General features: G+C 37.4%; 1 protein-coding gene and 1 long non-coding RNA gene across 10 annotated transcripts in view; one reads left to right on the top strand and one right to left on the bottom strand.

Annotated features, from left to right (window-relative positions):
• DPYD (dihydropyrimidine dehydrogenase) overlaps positions 1-12410 on the bottom strand; it is a 791077-nt gene extending 778667 nt beyond the window's left edge. The window contains exon 1 of the mRNA XM_038541239.1: positions 12276-12410. Coding sequence (XP_038397167.1) covers positions 12276-12314 — 39 coding nt within the window. The 5' untranslated portion in view covers positions 12315-12410. The remainder of the gene's footprint in view (positions 1-12275) is intronic.
• The window catches only part of LOC111096372, a 118005-nt gene that overhangs the window by 17802 nt on the left and 77944 nt on the right, over positions 1-22259 (top strand). For 5 of the 9 annotated variants that reach the window (XR_005361166.1, XR_005361165.1, XR_005361161.1 and 2 more), the window contains 3 exons: positions 4456-4573; positions 11794-11891; positions 13107-14585. This is a non-coding gene — a long non-coding RNA (uncharacterized LOC111096372). The remainder of the gene's footprint in view (positions 1-4455; positions 4574-11793; positions 11892-13106; positions 14586-22259) is intronic. The other 4 variants (XR_005361164.1, XR_005361159.1, XR_005361162.1 and 1 more) reach the window with 3 other exon arrangements.

Genomic DNA, 22259 nt, shown 5'->3' with positions numbered 1-22259 from the left:
TATTTACTATTTGTCACCATACAAAATTATTACAATATTATTGACTATATTCCCTATACTGTATTTATTTCCTATACTGTACTTTTCCTCCTCATGACTAATTGATTTAGAATTGGAAGTCGTATGTACCACTTAATCCCCTTCACCTATCTCATCTATCCCTTATTGCCCCCACCCTGGCAGCCCCAGTTTGCTCTCTGTATTGGGTATATTTCTGGTTTCTGTTTGTTCGTTTTGTTTTCTTGAATCTACATATAAGCAAAATCACATGGTATTTGTCTTTTTCAGTCTGACTTATTTCACTTAGCATAACGTGCTCTATCTACATTATTGCAAATAGCAAGATTTAATTATTTTCTATGGCTAAGTAGTATGCCATTGTGTGTATATATATATCACTTCTTCTTGATCCATTCATCTGTTGATAGACACTTGGACCTGCTTCCATATCTTGGCTTTTGTAATTAATGCTGCAATGAACATAGGGGTGCATATATCTTTTTACATTAGTGTTTTCATTTTCTTTGGATAAATTCTCAGAAGTGGAGTTATTGGATCATACAGGATTTCTATTTTTGATTTTTTAAGGCTGCAACAATTCACATTCCCATCAACAGTGTACATGGGTTCCCTTTTCTTCACATCCTAACACTTATTTTTTGTCTTTTTGACACTAGTTATTCTAACTGATGTAGGTTAGCCTAGTTATTCTGATAGTTCATTGTGGTTTTAACTTGCACTTCCCTGATGTTGAAGAATGCCAAGTATCTTCCATGTATCTGTTGGATATTTGTATGTCTTCCTTGGGGAAATGCATATTCAGGTCCTCTGCCTATTTTATTTTTTTGAAAATTTATTTATTTCCTTAAGAAAGAGAGAGAGTACATGTGTGAGCAGGGTGGGAGTGGAGAGATGAGAGGGCGAGAATCCTCAAGCAGACTCCCTGCTGAGCACACAGCCTGACCTGGGGGCTCAATCCCAGGACCCTGAGGTCATGACCTGAGCTGAAATTAAGAGTTAGACGCTCAATGCTTAAACAACTGAGCTAGCCAGGTGTCCGTGCCCATTTTTAAATTGATTACTTGTATTTTTGGTGTTCAGATGAGTTATTATATTTTGGATATTAACCTCATCAACTATATCATTTGCAAATATCTTCTTCCATTCAGTAGGTTGCCTTCTCCTTATGTAGATGGTTTCCTTAGCTGTGAAAAAGTTTTTTTTAGTTTAATGTAGCCCCAATTGCTTATTTTTACCTTTGCTTCTCTTTCTTGAAGAGACAAATCCAGAAAAATATTGCTAAGGCCAATGTCCAAGAGATAATTATCTGTTTCCTTTTAAGAATTTTATGGTTTCAGGGAGTGCCTGATTGATTGAGCATCTGCCTAGCGTCCTGGGATCAAGCCCTGTTCAATGGGGAGCTTACTTCTCCCTTTCCCTCTGCCCTCCCCACCCCCTCACCTGTGCATACTCACACTAGCGCACACACTCTCTTTGACCTCTCTCTCTCAAATAAATACTTCAAATCTTTACCCTCCCCCCCCCAAAAAAAAAAGAATTTTATGGCTTCAGGTCCTACATTTAGGTCTTTAATATATTTTGAGTTTACTTCTCTGTATGGTGATAGAAAGTTGTCCAGTTTCATTCTTTTACATGTAGAGTCCAGTTATTCCACTACTATTTATTGCAGAAACTATCTTTTCCTCATTTTGTCTTCTTGCCTCTTTTCATCACAGATTAGTTGCCCATATAAATGTTTATTTCTGGGCTCTCTATTCTGTTTCATTGATCTATGTGTATATTTTTGTGCCATTAACATACTGTTTTGATTACAATAGCTTGATATCTAGACTTGTGATACCTACAGCTTTATTTCTCTTTTTTTCCCTCAAGATTGCTTCAGGATATTTTGTGGTTCCATATAAATTTTATGATTATTTGTTCTAGTTCTGTGACAAATATTATTGGTATCTTGATAGAGGTTAAATTGAATCCCTATACCGCTTTGGGTAATATAGACATCTTAACAATATTAATTCTTCCAATCTATGAGCATGGTCTATCTTTCCATTTACTTGTGCCATCTTCAATTTCTTTCATAAATGTCTTATGGCTTTCAGAATATACATTGTTCATCTCCTTGGTTAAATTTTTTTCTAGGCATTTTATTCTTTTTCATGGGATTGTTTTCTTAATTTCTCCTTCTGCTACTTCATTATTAGTATATTGAAACATAACAGATTTCTGTGTATTAATTTTGTATTCTGCACCTTCACTGAATAAATTACTCTAAGAGCTAAGAGTTTTTCGGTGTAATCTATGGCTTTCTATATTTAATATCATGTCATCTGTATATAATGATACTACATGACATTTTTACTTCTTACTTACCAATCTGGTGCCTTTTCTTTTTTTGGTCTTATTGCTGCATGTAGGACTTCGAGTACTATTTAAATAAAAGAGGTAAGAGGGGACCATCTTTGACATGTTCCTCATCTTAAAGGAAAAGTTTTCATTCAGCTCTTCATCACTGACTGTGATGTTAGCTGAGGGTTTTTCATATATGGCTTTCATTATGTTGAAGTGTGTTCTCTCTAAAGTCACTTTGTTGAGAGATACTTCTACTTAGTTGTATTTCTATTTCTATTTACCTCTTTTATTTTACTCTTACACTAAAATCCCGTTAGTTTGTTTAAAAGAAAAGCCAGGGACTCCTGGGTGACTCAATGGTTGAGCATCTGCCTTTGGCTCAGGATGTGATCCCAGGGTCCTGGGATCGAATCCTGCATCAGGCTCCCTGTTGGGGAGGGAGCCTCTGCCTGTGTCTCTGCCTCTCTCTCATGAATAAATAATTAAAATCTTAAAAAAAAAAAAAAGAAAGAAAACGAACCTATTTTAAGACGTGGAAAAAATGTTCAAATTAACCAATATTCAAATAAATACAAATTAAGCCAATCATCACTTTCTTCCTCTTCTTAAGTACCATAAGGAAAAGAAAAATAAATTGCACACACACATGCTTTTGTGTATGTACACATATGTACATACATGCACACATACACACACACACACACCAATTTATATTTTTAATATAAAGGTCTAAGGTAAAAGAATGTTTTGAAAATATGGTCTGTTCAAGTGGCCTTAAGTGAGACAGGGGCACAGGGTACCAGGTACAATATAAAAGTTTTCATTCCTGGTCACACACTAGAACATCTGCAGTTGGTGTCATACCTAATCATTCAAAATAAAAGCCTGACATTTACCCATTTAGGAAACAATCTGAAACCCAACTTAACCCTTCCTGTTTTCCCTGGTGGAAAAATAAGGAAACATCAGGCAGTCAAGCCATAATCTAGAATGAAGCATCAAATCACCATTAAGCCCAAACGAAGTCACATCCACATCAAAGGAAAACTATATTCAAATGCTTGTGTGTTCTGTAACCTTGAATGTGGTGGGGAGATGAAGCAAACGAGTAATTGGTTCCAATTCCATTTTGTCTTTTCCGTCCTTGCACCCAATAATGGACTTTTTCCTTTTAAAAAATGCTTTTTTAAAAAGACACTTAATTTGAATCATGTAGGTAGGTGGAAAAGGCAAAGTAAAACGCACTATATTTCAATGAAACCAACCCTTACAAGTATATTTAAGCAAAATGTCTTAAAAGAAAAAATATTGAAGTCTTATTATAAATAATTCAAACAAAGTAAACATCTGATCATTAAGGAGAGGCTTGCATAAATTTTGGTATCTCCACTCCATGAAGTCTTATGGTGCTATTTAAACTATTTAAAAAGCCAGTATGAATGGGGGGAAATAGTTCTTATCAGAGAAGAAAACAAATATAAAGCTAAATATGATTAAAACTGTTTAGGAAAAAACTGCTTATGCATAGGAAAGAAAATAACTAAATCGCTTAGCAGGGCTAATTTGGGTGGTGTGCCTATGTATGTTTGAGGTCTATTTTCTAACTTTTTTGGACATTTTTTTCTGGAATGCTCATGAAAAATAATCTTAAAAATTAAATCATAGGAATAAAAAACATTAATAAAAGTTACCCCCTCCCCCCAAGATGCTTTTTGCTTCTTGCTGTGAAAGCTGTCGTGCTTTATTTAACCCTAAGGATCTATGAGGAGAACTGAGTGTCTTTCTTTGGAGTATGCAGATTTCAAGCATTCTACTCCAGTACTCCCCAATATTTATGTAAGAATATCTGAAAGAAAGTCTCCAAAGCTTTGAAGTCACTGTGGTACAAGAAGTCAGAGAAAGGTAATGTGAATTCCCTATGGGCTAGAAACCCAAGAATTTAATACTCTGGTTTCCACTGACAGTTACCAATCAACAAACGCTGGAGAAACTAAGAGACTCCCAACTCCTTTTTAGAATCTCTGACCATAGTTTCTAAAGACAACATTATCTAAGAGACACAAAATATGAATTTATGAATTCCAGATCACCTCACAGAACTCTATCCATAAATAGAAGGATTGGAATTTTTCTTTGTGCTCAGGAAAAACTTAACTGAAAAAGAAAAGGAAGAAGGCACGCATAAAGAAAGTTTAAAAATCAGGTAAGTATGCCAATTCTATATAGTAGATACAAATGGTATACTTAATCCTATCTAGCATGTAAAATAGAGTAGCTATGACAACACCATGCCTGCATTTCCTTAATATGATTACTCAGCAGGTCACATTTCCAAACAATTTCACCACTGCCGTATTTTATTACAAATCATCCTTAAAAGACCGATCAATAGCAAATTCACTGAGAAGTCAGCAAACTCTTCACAGTGGTTGAATGATTTCCACAAGGTCAGAGAGCAAGAGAAGCAACACGTAGAGCAAACATATTCCCGAGCCTGTCCCCTATCCTAGAATACTTGTATTAATTAACATATAGTAAATACATACTCTCTACTATTGCTTTGCTGGAGATTTTCAAATGGCTTTTACGTTAGATATACTAACATTTTTAAAGTTTTAACATGCTGCTAAAGTCAATTTTTAGAATCATTCAAAGGCTTTCACAAAGATAAAAGATCTAGTTAGGCAAGTCAATTGTGGGTAGGTAAAACAGGTAGAAAATTAGGAGATGAAGTTTGGAGAGAAAAGTATAAGGGGAGGAGGGGAGGATCAGCAGAGAGTGGTGGCTAATAAAATATGGGAGGAGGGAAAGTGCAGTCAGGTCTCCATCCATGAGCACCATCTGTATAAATCAGGCTTGGAGTTGACATGTAATTTTGTGTGGGTCCCCTGAGAAGTGGCCCTCAGGGCTTCATTATTGATGAAGAGATTTTTCTTCAAAGTGGCCCAGTCAGCAATGCCTCAAGGGGACATTCATAAGCACTCATAATATCAATTTCCAAACACCTGGGAGGTAGGGACACAGATTGTCTCTTTAATTATTATGATAGAGGTAGAGGATACCAAGAATGCTATTACACAAGCAAGCTGAAATTCTCAAAAAAATAAAATTATCACAACCTAGTATGAAAATATTTAATATTTGAGTCATCTTTCAGAAAAAAAAACACAGTTTACATTTTCCTGGTGCAAAATAGGTTGATCTCCAACTGTTTCCTTCCTAGGAATTGAAAAAGTTTTCATGATATACAGTGTGTACAGGGCTGTTTAGAAGTCTAGGAATAAAAAACTGTCTTTGAAGCTAATGTTCCTCCTTAGAGAAATTAGAAGCTTAATCCAGTTTGTACAGAGATACAAAAAAGCTGGGCTTTTTTTTTAAATAATTGTGTAGAAGTTTCTTTTTAGGAAAGGATAATACTAAACCCTTCTAAATACAGGTGAGAATGCCAAGAAATAATTTTCACCAACGCACTGTCCTGATATAGTCGCAAAAAACACTCAGAAAAACACTAAAAAATTATTCCATATGTACACTGCAGTTAAATACTAAGGATTAAGGGGGGTCAGCCCTATATTTGAATGTTATTCCTTAGTGTATCAGACGTGGATAATCCTATATAGAGAAATACCTATGCCACAAACTTCCTTTGAATCTCCTTCAGTTTACACTAGAGGGCCAGCAATATAGAAGGCATTACACATTTTTTTTTTTAGATTTTATTTATTTATTCATAGAGTCAGAGAGAGAGAGAGGCAGAGACACAGGCAGAGGGAGAAGCAGGCATCATACAGAGAGCCTGATGTGGGACTCGATCCAGGGTCTCCAGGATCACGCCCTGGGCTGCAGGCGGCCTAAACCGCTGCGCCACTGGGTCTGCCCTACACATATTTTTTAAATAAATTTTTTTAGAAAACGAAAGGGCTCTTCGTAATTTAGTCTGAATTTCAGAAACTCCCCCTTCTCATTGATATTGACAAATAAAATTCAAGAAGTTTCTTATAAAACATATCTGCATCATTTCTGAAGCTTTTTTCCTAATTCTTTTAACTTCATTAACTCCTCCTTACCTCACATATTTTAACAGACTTTGATACCACTAGTTAATTTCTGGAGTTGAGCAAATTCCAGCCAAATGACATTTACATACTACACATGATATATGCAGTAGTGATATTTAAAAAGAAGTACTACCATTTAAAAAAACATATATTTTATGTGACAGACACTGTTTGAAGCACTATATGTATATGACACCAATTAATCATTATAGCTATTGCATGAAATAATTAGGATTAAATCCAATTGACAGAGAAAGAAATAATAGTCCAGGAAGGAACTTGACCACAATAACAAAAATATAAAAAGGAAAAAGCCAGGAATAGAACCCAGGTCTGTTTTAACAGGATGCTTTCTTTTTTAACCTAATGAACTGAATACTTGATTTTGCGAAACACAAAATAAATAACTATATAAAATTACTGAATTCCTAGTATCAATAAAAAGATATCTGTGGTGAACATTCTAAAAGAAAAGTTATACGTTGAGTTCACATCTAGCATAACATTTTAATTACAAGCAATGGAAGAAGTAATAATTAGAAACCACAGGAAATATATAATCCTATTAAGAGTTATCTCAGTAGTATAATTGGCTCCAGGATACCAGTGAACATTCACACTATTGATGTTTGAGGCCCAAAAAATACCTTCTGTTTTGATATAGAGGATTAAGAGCAAATGAAATCCAGAAGGTAATCATGTCACATTTGAAAATCAAAATTCTCTCTATAAATTTATAATCTTAGAATGTCTTATTAAATATTTTTAAATTAAGGTAGGGCAGAAGGGAAATTTTTCTTACAGTTTTAAGGACTGAAGGTTTCTACCACATATTTGTCATTATAGCTATATAGCTAAGATGCAGAAAAATAAATTGGCCAATCTTGCTTTTCAATATCCTCTTTAGGCACATTGAAGCCTGAACTGTATCAGTCATATTTTCTTTGTCATATTATTTTATTACTTGCTTTTTTCAGTCTTTATTTTTAGTGTTTTTCATTTTATAACTTAAGTTTGTGCTAATTAAAAATTCTCCCACAGTGACCAGATAGATTTACTGTACTGGAAAGTCTATTTTTCAGCTCTTGCATTGTTCCATTTGGTAAAATGCTGTATCCAAATTGTTAAGTAAAGAGATTACTTAAAGATTATCCAATTATCTCAGTATTTTGGCCCTAGATGTTTTTCACATTCTTATCAATTACTTACTCCAAATATTTAGCTTTCCAAAACTGAACTTTTCTTCCAGAACACAAGAAAGAAGGCTACTAAATTCCAGCACATTTTTACAATTAAGCAATCAAAACAAACTATCTGCTATAGTTAAGATTAAGATACCAACGTAAAAATTTCCCTAGTGATAGATTCATCATTAGTCATTAATCTCATAGTGTGTAATGAAACTACTAAAATTGGTCACTGAATCCATGTACAGAAAATAGTTTTTTTTTAATGTATTAAAATACACATATGACCAAACTTACCTACAGAAATGTACCACAAAGCAAAAAGGAGCTATCACTTGGAATGAAGTAACTTTCCCAAATCACATTATCAGAAACATTTTTACTGCCCAGTCAAATTCCTTAGAAAGGAGAAATACTTTCAATTAAGTATGGTCCACAGAACAGAGGACAAGCATATTTTTAACAACTCAAACTCATAAAACAAGTTTAAAGTTAATTTTTTTAAGAAAATGAAAAAGCCTCAACAAGTCAAGATAGCATTTCCATAGATTGGTGATGCCCAATCAATTAAAGAAAGGAGACAAGAAAAAACTGTTACATATACACTGAATAAAAGTTTAAATAAATAACCCATAACTTCTGTATAGTTAAATATTCTCGCCTTTGTAACCATGACTTTCCCCTCTCCCCGGGACAGAAGCAATTATGCTAAAGGATACTCCGAAATATCTTCTTCCATCTATGCCAAATAACTCATAACCCAAGCCTTTCCCTTTTTTTCAAAGTGCTCCTTAAAATGAAATTTCACAAATTGTTTCCTTTATACTCCCATTTTCCAAATCTACCATTTTATTAGCTTATTTCTTAATTAATAAAGAGAAAATTCTCAATTATCTTCTCAAATGACTGGAAGCCAGAGTATAATTCAGAAACTCTTTCTATTTGACTTGAAATGCACTATGATTTTGTAGACAATGGACTGAAATCCCTTTCTGATTCAGGGTAAATGTGAAATGAGTTTATACCTTTTAATACTCAAAGACTGATAATTCAAGGAATAGACTTTGACTTGTGATAGTGAAAGCATTAGAGCGGTAGGTAGCAATTTAGTCTGGTTGTAAATATTTATCAAAATTATTATTATTCAAAAAGTTAAAAGCTCCCTGCAGCTACATACATTTTCCTTTAACTATACTTTTATAGTCTACTCTCAATAATCCATGTCAGTGGAGACAAACAAGGCATTAAACACAAGCATGCTCTTCCAAAATCATTCGTACTTGCTTTTAAATGTGCAGATATTGACATTATACTGGTTATCAATTTAAACTAAATGAAGTACTGTGAAGGTACTGCTGAAGTCAGGAAAAGTGATCAATATTGGGTATTAACCTTCTCTGAAACCTTCCCAGGGGAATTTGTATTCAAAAGTCATCCTAGACAAAATTTAGCTTCAGAAACTAAGTCCATGAAGTAAATGACTTTTAAAAGTATTTAGCTACCATTAATGCCATTAATGAACTTTAGAATGCTAATTATTTCATCAGCAGTGATTTTCCTAAGATATTTGTTCATATTCTTATTTTTTAACATTTGTCCTTTTTCCTAACATGATGTCAACTTGTGACATTTGTTTATTATATTTTCTATTATGATTTTCTTTTTCGACAGATTTGCAAATAGACTCAGAGAAGCTAAGTAACTTGCCTAGAGTCACACAGCTGAAAAGAGCTAAATTAGACCTCAACCCCAGACAATTGTTGCTCTAGATCCCACATTCTGAACCACATTAATGTGTCAGGTTACAAAACGGACAAAAAAAAAAAAAAAAAAAACAACCACAAAAGCAAATACAAATACAACATCTTCATTTTTTTTTTTAAGATTTTTATTTACTCATTTGAGAGAAAGAGCATGCACACACCCATGCATGCAAGAGAGCACAGGAGGGGGGGTCAGAGGGAGTGGGAGAAGCAGACTCCCCACCAAGCAGGGTTCCCTGCTCCAGCCAAGATGCAGAGCTAGCTCCCAGGACCAGGGGATCAGGATCAGGACTTAAGCAGAAGACACTTAACTAAGACACCCAGGCACCCCCCCCAAAACTTCACTTCTCAAGCAGCTTCTACAATTACTACAATGAAAACAATTTTTGAGTATATGAGCAAGGTTCTATCGCCTAATATATATATCACTTACAAATGCATCATTGTTGTTATGCCTACCTTTCAGCCAGGAATATTCCAGTTTTGGGGTTTGATGACATTCTGATTGTTTTTCATGCTCCCAATCCTTCAAACTCTGATGTGATATTTAATGGAGGCTAGAAATTATGGAGTGAACACACAAAGCAACTTTGTATACCTCAGTAACTTTTTTCCTCAGACACAAGGATATTTCTTGGCTGCTTCACTGAAACCTAAGGTTTTGTTGGGTAGCTTACGGGGAAAATTAAATCACTATTATAGTAGCTTGTCACCATCACCTTCTGTTCTTTTCACATTTATCAAGTGAATATGTACTTTGTTTCATACTGATTTTTTTTTTTTTTTTGAGATTACTCCATATACTTGAGACTAAAGCAATGGTCACAGTCATGTCAGATCAATCTCCAGACAATGGTCTTACTGAATTCATTCAAGGAAGGAAAATCCAATGTATGCATTGAAATTTGATAGAAAACTGAGCTTTCATAATTCATTCTGATTTTTTCAAACAAAAATGAACTTTGGTGAATCAATAGGATCAACTAAGACATCTATGCTTGAATGTGTTTCTTTAGGCTTAATGTATTTTTCCTCACTGCATTATATTTTAATGATTAATTTCACGCTCTCTCATGGCACTCTAGCTCATGAATCACGGGTATTACTTTGAGAGAAAAGGAAGGTACTATGTATAATGAAAGCTATTACTGATTAAAATGTGTTGCATATACAAACTACATAAAAGCTGAAAACTTTAAATACCACCATTCTAGATTATAAATAATATCATACAGATGAACCCTATAGATTAAGGTTAGATTGAGGTGAGTGTGAGGGTGTGGATTTCTCCAATGGTCTTGGTTCAAACAACATACAAAATGAAGCCAGTCATTTAATGTTTCACTGGCATCTTTTCCTTAGTGTTAATGTGGTTAAGAACTGATTTCAAAGACAATTGCAAGAGAAATACAGAGAAGGGAATCAGCTAAGCAAATAACACCCAAGCCGAAAGCCAAAAGCCAAAAGCCACCTGCCCACTGACACTCTATTCTCTAAAATCAGCACTGTCTGAATGCTATCAAAACTTTGCTGTTATTCTTAGTTTAAAAAAAGGGGGGGGGGGCGGAAGAAAAAGGAAAGAAAGAAAGGATTTGGTTAAGTCAAAGTAACAAGGACCAAAAAGAGCGATGACATAAATTACCTTTTACCCTGTGCACACATGAATAAATATTTGGTTAAATATATATTATCCATCAATATTTTTGAAATAGTAAACTACCCACAAGAGAAGCCACAAGTAAATTAACCAGATAGGTCACTACAATATAATTTGACTCTTGTTACTAACATGGATTTTTTCCAAACCAAAGCATGGAGTAAGGAGAAAAAAACACTACTATCATCTCCCAAAGAGAACACAAAGTTACTTCAAATCAGTGACAGACGAAAATGTGGCAAAAGTAGCTATTGTGCAAACAGGTGGTTTTTTAACTTTTACTTAAGCCACTGGGAAAAAAAAAAAAAAAACTGAGAAGAGAAAAATCGTGCCCCATATAGAAAAAGAAGATTTACACATACACAGATGCTATCAGAGAGGAAGACTCCAAGAAAAGCCTTAAAACACAACAACAACAAAGTAGAAAAAAAAAAAAAAAAAGCAGTTTATCTCAGCTCACAAATCCTAAAAGTGGGTTAGGATGTCTAAAAAATCACTGTAATTAAATCCTTATTTCATACATAAAAGTCTTCGGGAGAATTGAAAGGAAACGATCCTGCTATTTCAGGTTAGGGACCTTATTCACTGGAAGAAAGATGACATTTTCACAGAAGCAGCGAGAGAGGGGATCAAAAACTATTAAGAGGAGAGAAAAATACAGCTTGCTTCTGTGTGTTTTTTTTTTGTTTTTTGTTTTTTTCCTGACAGCACTGCATTCTTCATGTTCCCCATACTTTGTTCCCTTCCTCCCTCCCCAGGTTAAATTGATCCCATAAGCGATACTACGGCTGGCGGGGGCTGCTCTAAGAGCCCCTGAGTCCTACGCTCGACCTTCGCGACCACTCGCCCAGCGCAGGTGCAGCGGGGGGCAGCAGGCAGGTGCCCCGCCGCGCGTGCAGGGCGAGGCGGGGGGGGGGGGCGGGAGGTTAGTGTCGGGGCAGCCCGGGGGGGCAGCGGGGGCCCCCCTCCCTGCAGACCCCGCCTCACTGCAACCCGCGCCGCTCGGGGCAGGACGGGGCGGGCGTCCCTAGCCCCCTCCCAAGTAAACAGGCCCGGCGGCGAAGCCCCCTGCAGCCGCGGGACCCCCTTCCCCGCCCCGCCGCCCCCGAGGGCTGCAGCTCGGCTCCTCCGCCCGCCGACCCCCCGCGGACGCAAACTTTCCCGCGTCCCGCCCCGGCTCCCGAGCGCCCCGGGCGGCCTCCCCCCGCGCCCAGCCGGGCGGCCCGGCGCGCCGCGGTACCTCGATGTCCGCCGCGTCCTTGCTGAGCACCGGGGCCATGGCCGCGCTCGCGTCCCGGCGGCCGCCCCTCCTCGCGGCTGCGGGCTCCAGGCGGGGAGCGCAGTGACGGCCGCCCCGGCGGCGGGCGAAGAGGAAGCGGAGGGTCGGCGGCGGGGGGCGGGGCGCCGGGAGGCCACGCCCCCGGGGGGCGGGGCTGCGGGCTCGGCCCCGCGCCGCCCTGCGCACCCGCGGCCCGCGAGCCGAGCCCCCGCCCCGCCCCCGCCCCCGCCCCCGCCCCTCCCCCACGCCGGCGGCCGCGGGGAGGAGGCGCCCGGGGCTGCCCGGAGCTGCCCGGGGCTGCCCGGAGCTCCGGGGCGGTCGGGGCCTGAGCGTGCGAGGCGGGGCCCGGCGGAGAGGCCCCCGGGACGTAAAGGTGGAGGCGGTTGGCGCTCTAAGCGGAGAACCGCTCCTTTTCTTTCCTTCCGCACGAACCCCGCGAGGTGCGGAAACCTCGGTTCGCGGGCCGCTCGCTGCGTCTTCAGGACTCCCGGGGTGGGGGGCGCAGACGTTCCCCTCCATTCCTGCAGCGCCCGGGCGGGGGGCGGGAGGCGGCGAGGGCGCGGGTGTGACCCGAGCAGCCTCAACCCGGGGCGGAGCGGGGGCAGCGCGGTGGGGGCCCAGGGACCGAGGCCCGCCACGCTGCTACGGCCAGAAGTGGCAAGTGCTGTCCGTGGTGCAGAAATCAAGGCTATATTTTTGCAGGGCAGTCCATTCTAAGGGCCGTTTAAATATATATATATATAATGCTAAAATGTGAAGCTCTTTCGGGGAGTGCCTTATGTTTCGTTACAGAGCTTGCTGTGGCGAGGGGAGTGATTCTCACTTAGCGACGGTCTCGACCCAGAAAACATTCATCCTGGACTCTATCGGACTCCGGACCTTCCCCCGTCCTCCCGGCTGCACAGGTGCACCGTCCCCGCTTCGCTCAGAGCGCTACCTGCTTCCTTCCAGTGAGGCCTTCATCAAGCTTCTTGATCCTCTTGGCTAAGTTGTGAGCAGCCTGGGTTCATATACTTCCTCCATATCCTTATTCTTTCATTAGTGCACTCGTCATTCCGCTCAACATACACTTATTGAACATTTCCAATGTACCCAACAATGTGTTAGGTACTGTGTTAGGTACCCAACAATACTGTCAGGCAGTAGTGTTTTTTCTCCTTACTCCATACTTTGGTTGGGGGGAAAAATCCATGTCAGTAACAAGAGTCAAATTATATTGTAGTGACCTATCTGGTTAATTTACTTGTGGTTTCTCTTGTGGAGGGTTTACTGTTTCAAAAATAATCCACCTTCAGACAAGATACCTCACTCCCACGGAGATCATACTCTGAGTAAGCAAGAAAGCAAAATAGTAAAGTACAGTGATGCCTGCTTGGAATCTAAAAGAGAAATGGGACCGAATGACTGGGGTGCTCACCACCATGAGTGGTTTGGGAAGACTTTAAACCACTAGGTTACCTTCCTGAACCTAGAATTATTATTAGATATAGAATGGGTACATTTTCTTGAATCAAAGACTATGGTTAAGAAAAACTATAGAACCCTTAAACTCATGTGTTCTCCCACATTTTATCCATCCCCAAGCTCTCAGGATTCAGCCTCTTACAGAGATCTTGGAATATTCATCATTTCTCCACCTTCACTGTGTCCACCAAGGTCCAAGATACCGGTATTCCAGTTCTACTCTTACTCCTCTCTACTCCAGATTGAGTTTTAAAAAGTATTAATTGGCTCATCTTATATACAGAGAGAGAGAGAGAGACATACACAGCATAAATCTTTCAGTGATTTACATTGCAGTCAGTATAAAATACAAACTCTCTAGTGACCTCTTAATTATCTCCCTTACCCTTCTACAACCTCTCCTATGGCCATTTTTGCCATGACTCCTTATGTTCCAGCACAAGAGTAACCTTCCCTTCTTCTATTTCTCTTCCCTTTGCATATGTCCTCCACTGGGAGGACTCTTCCCTTTCTACACATCCTTTAGGGTGTAAAGAAGACTCCCCTGACCCATTCCAGTCAACAAGATTAGACTCACCCTGTCTCTGTTTTTCTCTTTTTTTTCTAATTTTGTTATCATGTCTAAATTTGTTTTAATTTTTTTTATCATAGCCCTATCCAATTTTATTTGCATATTTATTGAAGGGTGACTTGTTTAATAACTTTCTTCCATTCAGAATATAATGGCCATGAAGAGAGGGCTCATGTCTGGCTTTTCTGTTTACTGGATAGTCAGCTCCAGCCCAGGAATGAGCATAAGGTACCAAGGTTGGTGATTGAACGAACTCTGTAGATCCTAAAATTGGTTTATGCATTAAGCAGTTCATTTCAGAAGCTTTAGTTTCACTTTACTATGTATTCTTTTCAATGTCCCACTTATTCCTGAGAAGAAAATCACAGTACCTATCAATTTATAGTTAAAATGTGTCAAACTAACTACTTTCTTTTTCATGAAGTAGTGTTCCAAAGTCAGATGTTCCTGTATCTTCCTAGAATCATACCTTACCCACCTCCAAAGTCATCTATAGTCTCCTGGAGTTATATATGTATTACATATATATAATAATACTGTTATAATGGTATGTAATATTTGTCGTTAAATATCTAGGTATGTATGTAGATGCATATACATAAATTGAGAGAAAAAGGGTATATGTGTAAATACCTATATTACATATATATGAGTAATGTATTTAATTATAACATATATGATTACTTCTCCAATTTAACCAGAGAGCTTCAATAGTCAAATTCCTAACCACCAGAGATAGAGATTTATATGCTCTTTTAGACTGTACTCTACTATAAATCTTACCAGTTAGCAAACTATATTTTAGTTTTTTTATAGGCACAAGGGTCCAAGTTATCCTTAAGAATTAGACACTATATTTCCATATTTACATTCTGTGATTATTATTCTCCTAAACCACCATAGGACAAATTCAAAATATGCTGTCTTTATAAGGGTAAGAGCTGCTTCATTGACGCTCAATAATGAAATATAAAATTGAAATGCTATTTTACCATCCCCCCTGACCTCACCAAACAGATGTACCCTGTTCTAAGATATCTAATTAAAGCATCTAATCATGTTGCTCACATGCCACACCTATATTCTGTGATCAGTGATTGAATCTAATAATACTTTAAATCCATTGAAATTCCACATTAAACACAGTTGTACCTGTAAATAATCCAAGCTGTTTAAAGCTTACTGCAAATGCATTCACACCACACTTTTTTAAAGTTGTAAATTATGATGGCATTTGTCAAGCTGTCCCTCCATCTGGAAGCACAGTCAAATATCAGGTGTTCCACATTAATTTTTTTGTAGACTTTGGAGAGACAGCTCATCTAATAATGTACAAATTCACCAAAATGCATTTCAGTCTAATAGTTTACATTACATGAATGGATATTATTATGATGATGATTATTATTACCAAAATCAGAAGGAAAGCTTATGAGTCATTTTTCATTTCTGAAAAGTTATACAGTATCACAAATTTAGAAACACAATAAAAATGCAGATTTCCATATGCTTTATTTTTTCCTCTGTAGTCTAGCATTAAGCAGTTTGTTGTGTATATGTGTGTGTTTTTTTTTTTTTTTAGACACTCCTTGGAAGATGTTTTTCCCCCAAAAGAGAGACTTTAATAGTCAGACTTCTTTTACCCACCTGATTTTTTTTTAATTTTTATTTATTTATGATAGTCACAGAGAGAGAGAGAGAGAGAGGCAGAGACATAGGCAGAGGGAGAAGCAGGCTCCATGCACCGGGAGCCCGATGTGGGATTCGATCCCGGGTCTCCAGGATCGCGCCCTGGGCCAAAGGCAGGCGCCAAACTGCTGTGCCACCCAGGGATCCCCACCCACCTGATTTTTTAAGGCTGGATTAATTCCTATCCAAACTGACAAAGGGGATAATGAATAAGAATCAGTTGGGTCCAAAAATTTCTATTATTTCTACTCAAGAGAGTTCATAATGTATATATTTGTTCATATTATTGAAATAAACTTGGTGTAATTTATCCAACTACATATACTGTGTATCCCTTATAAACATACATACACATACACATGGATGCAACATATATGCATGTATATCATAATGCTGTAAAAAAGCACAGATAACACTGAAACTACAGATCCCTCTCAAAAACTTATTCAATGATTACTTATTGAGTGCTATTACAGGCACTGTGATAGGCATTGGTGATACCTCAGCATATATTAAAGACATTGCTCTTATTATCACAAACCTTAAGCCACTAGCTCAAAACGTACACTGTCATGTAGTGATTTTTAGTCAGTGGTTTAACTGAATGAGGTTATTATGAGAGTTAAATGTCAAAATGTATGCGATAGTATTTTATAAATTGCAAAATGCCATGTAATGTTAGTTAAATATTAAAAAATTTAAAGATATGCCCTCTGATGCTCATTTTCTAGGAAAACATTGTTGGTCTATAATTGACCATGAATGATTTTGTGTAAAATGCAGTGTGAATAGGAAGTTGATAGTTATCTGACTTAAAGTGGGGGGAAAAATATCCTCTAGGGTGAATATTTCCTCATTACCTCAATGCCTTTTCTTTGGGCTTGTTTTTCTCTCATCATCAAAAGTTACCATAATTCTAGCAACTGTCATTTAAAGCTGTCACTTTGTTTTCTTGCTGGAATTTTATTCTTTTGTAATTTAAAGTGCATTTGTATTTGGGATTGAGACAGAACCTTGCTGTACATTATTCACAATTGTTCCTTTTGGCCATCTGTAGTGAATGCCATGATGTGCCTCACAGATCCCCATCCTTCCTCCCAATCCACTCAGGACTGAGATACTAACTCTCACAACTGTTAGGAGTGTGGTAGTTGACAGCTCTCTGCTAGGTCCCTCTCTGGAAAATGCCCTTAGGTAAAGAGAGCCGTTCACCTAAGGATCATGTCCCCACGCAGAGTAGCAGACATCCAATGATGACTAATGTAGGCTATAAAAGCCTGGCACTTGCCTCTATTCTTTGAGGGGCCATCTCAACTTTAGAGATCTCTTGAGGGATCATCTGAGATATTTGTTGAGATTGCAGTAGAGTTCTGCTTCTCCTTCTGTCCATCCTTCTTTGTTTCCCACCCACAGAAGTCCTCATCCAGACAGTCCTTCCCAATAAATTTCCTGCATGCACATTTCCATCTCAGAGTCCACTCTTGGTGCATTTTCACTACTGTCTTTTATTTAACTGATAGAATATATTGCATGTAAAATGTACTTAATTATCCACATGTCTAAACATAAGAAAATTGACTCCTGTAATAGTCTTTTTTTATTTCAATGTGTTGAAATATTTCTGTATTTGCTCATCTATTTATTTATATCACAAATAACTGTGTGCCCAATATGCACTAGATACAACAAAAAACACCAGAGATACAGTGGTGAGTGAAACAGTAGTGAGGTCTATGCTCTTGCAGCTTGCAGATGATTTAGGGAGGTGAACATTTGTCAAGCAATCACACAATAATATAATATTTACTATGAATAACAATAACCAGGAAAAATAGAGGACTGTTATAGCAGAGAGTTGGGAAATCAGTGAAGAACTTCCTAAGGAATGACCTTGCTGCTAAGATCTGCGAGATAAAGTTAGTAAGACAAAAAAAGAAGAGATCAAAAGCATTCTAGGCAGGACACCTGGGTGGTTCAGTGGTTGAGAGTCTGCCTTCAGCTCTGGGCGTGATCTTGGAGTTCCGGAATCAAGTCCCACATCGGGCTCTCTGCATGGAGCCTGCTTCTCCCTCTGCCTGTGTCTCTGCCTCTCTCTTTCTGTGTCTCTCATGAATAAATAAATAAAATCTTTAAAACAGAAAAAAAGAAAGAAAAAAAAGCATTCCAGGCAAGAAAGTAACCTGTACAAAGGCTCCCAGCCTAGAGGTCCTGATAGAAGGGAAAAGAGGGTCTCAACAGCTAGGGAGAGAGTGACCCAGAGTGTTGCCATGTGGTAGTTTAGCCTTAATTTAGGATTTTGAATTTTATCCTATGGGAAGTGGGAAACTGGATTTTTTTTTTTTTAAAGCAGAGGGATGATGTGATCAAATATGTATTTTAGAAGTATCACTCTGATTGTAATGTATGTATAATGCATATTCATATATTCACTTGGGTGAATGTTTTAAAATCAACCAAGGCAAGTGATTTCTAGGGATGGGCTCAGTTATTTCTTCCACATGCCAGCCAGGGTGGTAATCATCGTTGTCATTGGAAACCAAAATAGTGAATTTTCTACCATATATTAATGCCAATGTTCTTTAGTATTTTGTTACACTTATGAAGCAGAACCCTGTGTTTTTATCAGTCTGGAAAGAAAAACCTGTAACCCAGAAGGATTTGTCTCAATCAGTGTCTCTATTTCTGTTTTCTACCATAAACCTATAATGATCCATTTTTGATCATCTGAATAATAAGTGACATCCTGTTCTTGTTCTGTAGTTTGTTTTTGTGATTACCACCTTCCCTAGCCTATAAGGTTCTTGGTGGTTTTGAGTGCGCCTTATCTTTTTATCCTCCATGCCTAACACAGTACCTGGTAATAGTAGGTACATGAATATTTAGGAGGTATTTGTTATTATTCTCTCTAACCATGACAGAGGGTATGGAAAGCCTAAAAGCAAGAGACTTTTTTTTTTTTTTAAAGATTTTATTTATTTATTTATTTATGATAGACATAGAGAGAGAGAGAGAGAGAAGCAGAGACATAGGCAGAGGGAGAGGCAGGCTCCATGCACCGGGAGCCCGACGTGGGACTCGATCCCGGGTCTCCAGGATCGCGCCCCGGGCCAAAGGCAGGCGCTAAACCCCTGCACCACCCAGGGATCCCTTTTTTTTTTTTTTTGAGTAAAGAGTATTAATGGGCAATTCCTTTCCCCTTTAGAATACAAGTAGTTGATTTTTTTTAAAAAAAGTGAAATTATATCACCCAAATTAATAGTCAAAAAATGCCAGTTAAATGAAGTATAAGGGGTGCCTGGGTGGCTCAGTGGTTGAGTATCTGCCTTCAGCTCAGGTCATGATCCTGGGATCCTGGGATCAAGTCCCGCATTGGACTCTCTGCATATGGAGCCTGCTTCTCCCTCTGCCTGTGTCTCTGCCTCTCTGTGTGTATCTCATGAATAAATATATAAAATCTTTTTAATAAATAAATATATATGATTTTTCACCTATTAGGCTGACAAAAATATTTCAAGGAGTGATTAAGGTGTAAGAAAATTGACAGACTCATGAGGTTCTATAATGAGCAAAAACTTGCTACAGTATATAGGTAGAGCAGTTTAGCAACATGTAGCCAAACTTTAAACATATGCATTTTCTTTGACCCAACAACTTTATTTCTCATATTGTCATTTTAAGAGAGAATGATTATGCAACACGCAAAATCTACCTAAAAGTACACTCACTCCAAAGTTCTTTATGCAAGAATAAAAATGTAGTAACATAAATCTACATAAATCTGATTAATAACTGTATTGAGTTGCTGCAATCCAATTTTCAGCAGTATTTAGAAGTAAATTGGTAGAATTTTAACATCAGGGGAAGATACAATATATCCAAGAGTATATGAGATTATAGGGTCTGAATATATATGGACAAGTCACAAACACGGTTTAGTTAATTACACGGAAAAGTAAAAGTTATTTTTAAAAAACCATTGCATTATGAGCAAATACAGAAACACATTTATTTACCTTTTATAAATTTAAATGTGTGTACATGCATGTGAGGCCCTTGTTGTCTGTACTATGGTGCTTGGCACATGTTAGTTTCTCTGTAGTTTATATGTGAAGTATTTTACATGAAAAAATACCAAAAGTATCTGTAATGTTCTATAAGCCATTAATTGAAAATAATTATTAATATCATCACATTCCTGGTTGAAACGTTTTTAAGCATTATAGAAACTGGCAAATAGAATTATTAATAGCATCATAGTCCTAGGTAAAATTTTTTAAGGTATAGAAGCTGGCAAATAGAACTGCTTAAACTTTACACAAAATAATCTGAGTGTTTGAATACAATGTCCTATCACAAAATAGTAATTTTGAATGTATTGATTTATTTAATCTATAAAACAATAAGCCTGTCCGTCTTTTGCTCCAAACCTATCATGGCTTTCCATTTCACTCAGAAAAAATTCCACATAGTGGCCTACAGATATCAATAATACAGCTGCTTATTTTCTCTCCTCCTAATTCTTACTATTTTTGTTTGCTCCAGCTCCATTTACACAAACTTTTCCACTTCCTGTTCCCTCTGCCTACAGTGAGATTCTATCAGATATTATGAGGGCTAAGCTCCTCATCAGGTTCAAGCATTTACATAAAATTCACCTTTTTGGTAAGTTCTTCTATGACCACCACGTTTAAAACTGCACCTTGAATTTCTCACATTCACTATTCCCTCCTTCCTGCTTTATTTTTCTTTATAGCACTTAATATAAATCTGTGTTCTATTTGTTTTAATTATGTTTGTTCATTGTCTACATTTTCCTACTTCAGTAGGAAATGCAATTATTTTTAATTGTAAATTTTATAAGGTTGTTTTCTTTACTGCTGTATCCCCAGGCTGGACCAACACCTAGCACATTGTATATGCTCAACAAATATTTTGGATAAATGCATGTTATAGTCCTTGACCATTTTTTCATATTTCTATATTAGCATCTAATATTGAATATTATACATTTAGGTTTCTGTATCCCCACCTGAAAGAGTTATTCAAGGGCAAGGACTATATCTTATTAATCTTTGAACCCTTCAGCTTATATAATGTTTGGAAATAAGTAAGTGTGCTCTAAAATATGTTGATCGAACAAACAAGTGAACTAAAAATCAGCCTGTTTGTATACTTTTCTGGTGGCTCCAGTGCATCTTTTGATGTTTAAAAATTGAAATTTATCATGTATGCCAGTCAGAGAAACTCTAAACTAGAGGCTTACTCTGAAACATATTTTCTGTTCTCATTCTTGTCTTGGCAACTCAATTGGCAATATATGATAAGTATGATCATCCATGTAAAGTACTTAGAATATTTTCAATAAATTTGAAAATATTTAACATTTCCTTATTCATGTCTTAAACATATGCAGTTTCATTAATTTTATTTTTCTCAAATATTCTGAGCAATATCTTCTCCATTTATTAAAATGTCATCATGTCTTTTTTTTAATATTTGCATCTGATTTGCAGAGTACAAGGGAATGAATTTTTGGTAGTTTGTAACTTAGGCAGAATAACCACTTAACATTCTTTTAGAAGAACTAATATATTACATGTTTGTGCCATTGGATATGATGTGTATGTCTGTGTGTATGTATATCCATATATTACCACCCGGTATACTTTTTCAATTTATTACTCCATTTATTGTCATCACTGAACTCATAAATTTCAAGGATCTTGTGTTAGGCTTCAGCCGAAAGAACTTGCATTAGTTTTTTTCTTGTTCTTTTCCTTTTTTTGGAAGGTGGGGAAGGGTGGAGGAGTGGGGGATGCTGATTAGTCTGACTCTTCCAAGTAGCACAAATACATTTCACAATGTGATCTTTGATAAATGTCCAAATGGATTTTAAAACTAAATTGAACTGCTTTTTATTGAGCCCCATAATTTATTCCAACCATCTGTGTCACACACACAAAAGTTTGTTTCTTAAGGGCTTTATGATATTTTTTGTCCCCCTCAGCACCACCATTAGGATATAACAACATTAACATATTTCAGGATTGACTTTGATCCCCTAAAGAATATAATACATCTTTCAGCCAATAAACATTTTTCAACACAACTATTTGCAATTTGTAGATTAAAAAATATGGAACCAAAAGCATTCTTTTGGCATCATACTTTCTATTTAAAGGCCACCAAATGTTTCTTTCTGAGAGATTGTATTGAGCGGT

Source organism: Canis lupus, chromosome 6 (genome assembly GCF_011100685.1).
Source record: "Canis lupus familiaris isolate Mischka breed German Shepherd chromosome 6, alternate assembly UU_Cfam_GSD_1.0, whole genome shotgun sequence".
NCBI classification, from domain to species: Eukaryota; Metazoa; Chordata; class Mammalia; order Carnivora; family Canidae; genus Canis; species Canis lupus.
This window is presented reverse-complemented; position numbering and strand designations above follow the sequence as displayed.